Source organism: Mizuhopecten yessoensis, unplaced genomic scaffold (genome assembly GCF_002113885.1).
Source record: "Mizuhopecten yessoensis strain PY_sf001 unplaced genomic scaffold, ASM211388v2 scaffold2423, whole genome shotgun sequence".
In the NCBI taxonomy this organism is placed as follows: domain Eukaryota; kingdom Metazoa; phylum Mollusca; class Bivalvia; order Pectinida; family Pectinidae; genus Mizuhopecten; species Mizuhopecten yessoensis.
The window spans coordinates 543468-547918 of record NW_018404539.1 but is presented as its reverse complement, the minus strand read 5'-3'; the positions used below and the strand labels follow the sequence as shown (position 1 = coordinate 547918).

Genomic DNA, 4451 nt, shown 5'->3' with positions numbered 1-4451 from the left:
TATACCAGGTAGTACATATCGACCCCTCCTCCTATCTAGGTATACTAACCATATCTAAGTATACCAGGTAGTACATATCGACCCCTCCTCCAATCTTGGTATACTAACCATATCTAAATAAACCAGGTAGTACATATCGACCCCTCCTCCTATCTTGGTATACTAACCATATCTAAATATACCAGGTAGTACATATCGACCCCCTCCTCCTATCTTGGTATATTAACCATATCTAAGTATACCAGGTAGTACATATCGACCCCCTCCTCCTATCTTGGTTTATTAACCATATCTAAGTAAACCAGGTAGTACATATCCACCCCTCCTCCTATCTTGGTATACTAACCATATCAAAGTATACCGGGTAGTACATATCGACCCCTCCTCCTATCTTGGTATACTACCCATATCTAAGTATACCGGGTAGTACATATCGACCCATCCTCCTATCAAGGTATACTTACCATATCTAAGTATACCAGGTAGTACATATCGACCCCTCCTCCACTCTAGGTATACTAACCATATCTAAGTATACCGGGTAGTACATATCGACCCATCCTCCTATCAAGGTATACTTACCATATCTAAGTATACCAGGTAGTACATATCGACCCCCTCCTACTATCTTGGTTTATTAACCATATCTAAGTAAACCAGGTAGTACATATCCCCCCCTCCTCCTATCTTGGTATACTAACCATATCTAAATATACCAGGTAGTACATATCGACCCCCTCCTCCTATCTTGGTTTATTAACCATATCTAAATAAACCAGGTAGTACATATCGACCCCTCCTCCTATCTTGGTATATTAACCATATCTAAGTATACCAGGTAGTCCATATCGACCCCCTCCTCCTATCTTGGTTTATTAACCATATCTAAGTAAACCAGGTAGTACATATCCCCCCCTCCTCCTATCTTGGTATACTAACCATATCAAAGTATACCGGGTAGTACATATCGACCCCTCCTCCTATCTTGGTATATTAACCATATCTAAGTATACCGGGTAGTACATATCGACCCCTCCTCCAATCTAGGTATGCTAACCATATCTAAGTATACCAGGTAGTACATATCGCCCCCTCCTCCTATCTTGGTATACTAACCATATCAAAGTATACCGGGTAGTGCATATCGACCCCTCCTCCTATCTTGGTATACTACCCATATCTAAGTATACCGGGTAGTACATATCGACCCATCCTCCTATCAAGGTATACTTACCATATCTAAGTATACCAGGTAGTACATATCGCCCCCCTCCTCCTATCTTGGTTTATTAACCATATCTAAATAAACCAGGTAGTACATATCGACCCCTCCTCCTATCTTGGTATACTACCCATATCTAAGTATACCGGGTAGTACATATCGACCCATCCTCCTATCTAGGTATACTTACCATATCTAAGTATACCAGGTAGTACATATCGACACCTCCTCCTATCTAGGTATACTAACCATATCTAAGTATCTCGGGTAGTACATATCGACCCCTCCTCCTATCTTGGTATATTAACCATATCTAAGTATACCGGGTAGTACCTATCGACCCCTCCTCCTATCTAGGTATACTAACCATATCTTAGTATACAAGGTAGTACATATCGACCCCTCCTCCTATCTAGGTATACTAACCATATCTAAGTATACCAAGGGGAGACTACTGCGCAACGTTTACGTTATGGATACCTCTTGTAGTCAATGGACGTTTCTACGGTACGCAATAACATCTTACTTGAAAGGTTACGTTCTACCCTGTATGTACATGTATGACATGCTATATACAGTACAGCCTGTCTTAACTGGTCCCTGTCTAAACCGGTTTTGGTTTGTGGTCCCGGCATATTCCCTATATAATCATAGAACTTAAACCCTGCATAAACCGGACCCTGTCATTCCGAAACTTTGCGTTGTTTTACAAAAGTTTGCATAGTAATCCATGTAGAAACATCCTGTTTATTCCGGTCCTTAAATTTTTCTCGGCCGGCTTGAATCTAAAGAAAAACACATCCTAAACAAAAAAACGCTACCCAATGTCGGGTCGGTCTTCATTTGTATTATATACTGTATATTTTGTAAAGAATTAAACGTTGTAATTGATTCTTTTCTCTGTTGTTTATGTAGACACACTTGTCTACTGATCGTATGCAACACACTACATTTTTGTATTTTCAAAAAATGACATGCCGACCCTGTATAAAACGGACACCCGTGGAAACCGGCCAAATAGTTTGGTCCTTGTGACATCCGGTTTAGACAGGTTGTACTGTATAACTTGTTGAGGTGATCTTTTGTAGGATACATTGTCTGTACTAAAGAGTACCTTAAGATTAACTAGCCGTGTGGAATATGTGGATGCTGTTGGTGAGTACACAATAACAGAAACTAACACAAGCTGTTTTCATTACAGGTCATGTACAATCGTTTGCTGTGTTACATCATACTGGGGATATGGACATTAAGTCTGCTTCAGTTTACATTGGTACTGACCGCAACACGCGCGCGCCGTGACCATTCCGGGGTGCCATCAGCCAGTCACTCGGAAGAAGATCAAGTGGGGTGCTGTAATCCAGAGATATATGGCATTGTGACGTCAATTCTGATGCAAGACTGCCCGTTCTTGGTTATACGACTGTTGTTGATATTTAAATATGGCGTGATTAGCTATACTAACATGTTTTTCACGTCCAAAAACTCACTGGTCATAGTATTACTGATGTATCGGGTAATTGTCGTACAGGGGGAAACAAGACGACGGAAAAAAGAGGAAATGAAGAAAAGCAATTCCGCTATTCGTCTTAACGTACCGAATAATATAAGCGGATTCGGAGGACGTATTGACAGCCAGCTTTATATGAAGCCGAGTTGCAGTGCCCCAAATGTGTACAAGGCTACCCAGTCAGATAGTCTACCTAGATACAAAAACTCAGCAGTACACGACCGTCGTAGTGATCCGATGGATAGCACAAAGTTATACGTTCAACCGGCCAGAGGAACTCCACCAAGATCTCCCTCCAACTGTAGGCCTATTCCTCGAATCATCAGATAATTTCTCCTTATAATGTTAGATAATCTCTCATGGTACTTCAGATAGTCGGTCTCTAATGTGTTTGCCAGGAAATATCTTCTCTGTTATCAAATCATTAGAATTCGTATGAATATTGTTATACACAGGTTTAGAGTTCAATCTCTCTTCCTTTTACCGTGTTCCCCTTTTAGCAGTCCTCAGTAGCGAATCATCATCATCATCAACATCATCATCATCATCATCATCATCATCATCACAGTGGTCGTCATTGTATATGTTAAAGCCGTTTAGTTATTCTAGTACTGTACGTATTACCTACCATTGAATGGATTTGACACAGTCCAAACTTTGCTCTAACTAATCTTTTCTATTTCTTTTTACTATAATACATTAACAATATGTGTATCTTGGTATCATTATAACTATGAACTATGCTGCTGGTTTACCGTATAAAGTAGTCTAATATAGTGTCATTTATGCGACACTCATTTCATGCATTGTGAGACTTATAAACCTTTTTGTTAGTTATGGAACAATACTTTAACTGTTTTCCCAGACTAATAGCTAACGGAAAGAGTTAGACTTACGTATTAAGTTTGTGGCGTAGCTAACATAGTATTACACAGAAGTCATGTTGTCACATAAATACACTGTAATGTCTAACATTGTCAGACAAAAATGTCATGTTGTCATAAATACACTGTAATATCTAACATTGTCAGACACAAAAGTCATGCTGTCATAAATACCCTGTAATGTCTAGCATTGTCAGACACAAAAGCCATGTTGTCATAAATACAATGTAATATATAACATTGTCAGACACAAAAGTCATGCTGTCATAAATACCCTGTAATGTCTAGCATTGTCAGACTCAAAAGTCATGCTGTCATAACTACACTGTAATGTCTAGCATTGTCAGACTCAAAAGTCATGTTGTCATAAATAAACTGTAATATCTAACATTGACAGACACAAAAGTCATGTTGTCATAAATACACTGTAATATCTAACATTGTTATAATCACAAGTCATGTTGTCATAAATACACTATAATATCTAACATAATCAGACACAAAAGTCATGTTGCCACAAATACACTGTAATATCTAACATTGTCGGACACAAAAGTCATGCTGTCATAAATACACTGTAATATCTAACATTGTCAGACACAAAAGTCATGGTGCCACAAATACACTGTAATATCGAACATTGTCAGACACAAAAGTCCTGTTGTCATAAATACACGGTTATGTCTAACATTGTCAGACACAAAAGTCCTGTTGTCATAAATACACTGTAATATCGAACATTGTCAGACACAAAAGTCATGTTGTCATAAATACACTGTAATATATAACATTGTTATAAACACAAGTCATGTTGTTATAAATACACTGTAATATC

The 4451-nt window shown here is 38.5% G+C and overlaps 1 protein-coding gene across 1 annotated transcript in view; it reads left to right on the top strand.

The window, feature by feature from the left end:
• LOC110445935 (transmembrane protein 26-like) overlaps window positions 1–4221 on the top strand; it is a 75949-nt gene extending 71728 nt beyond the window's left edge. Inside the window, exon 4 of the mRNA XM_021490825.1 lies at window positions 2424–4221. Coding sequence (XP_021346500.1) covers window positions 2424–3062 — 639 coding nt within the window. The 3' untranslated portion in view covers window positions 3063–4221. The remainder of the gene's footprint in view (window positions 1–2423) is intronic.
• The last annotated feature ends 230 nt before the right edge of the window (window positions 4222–4451 follow it).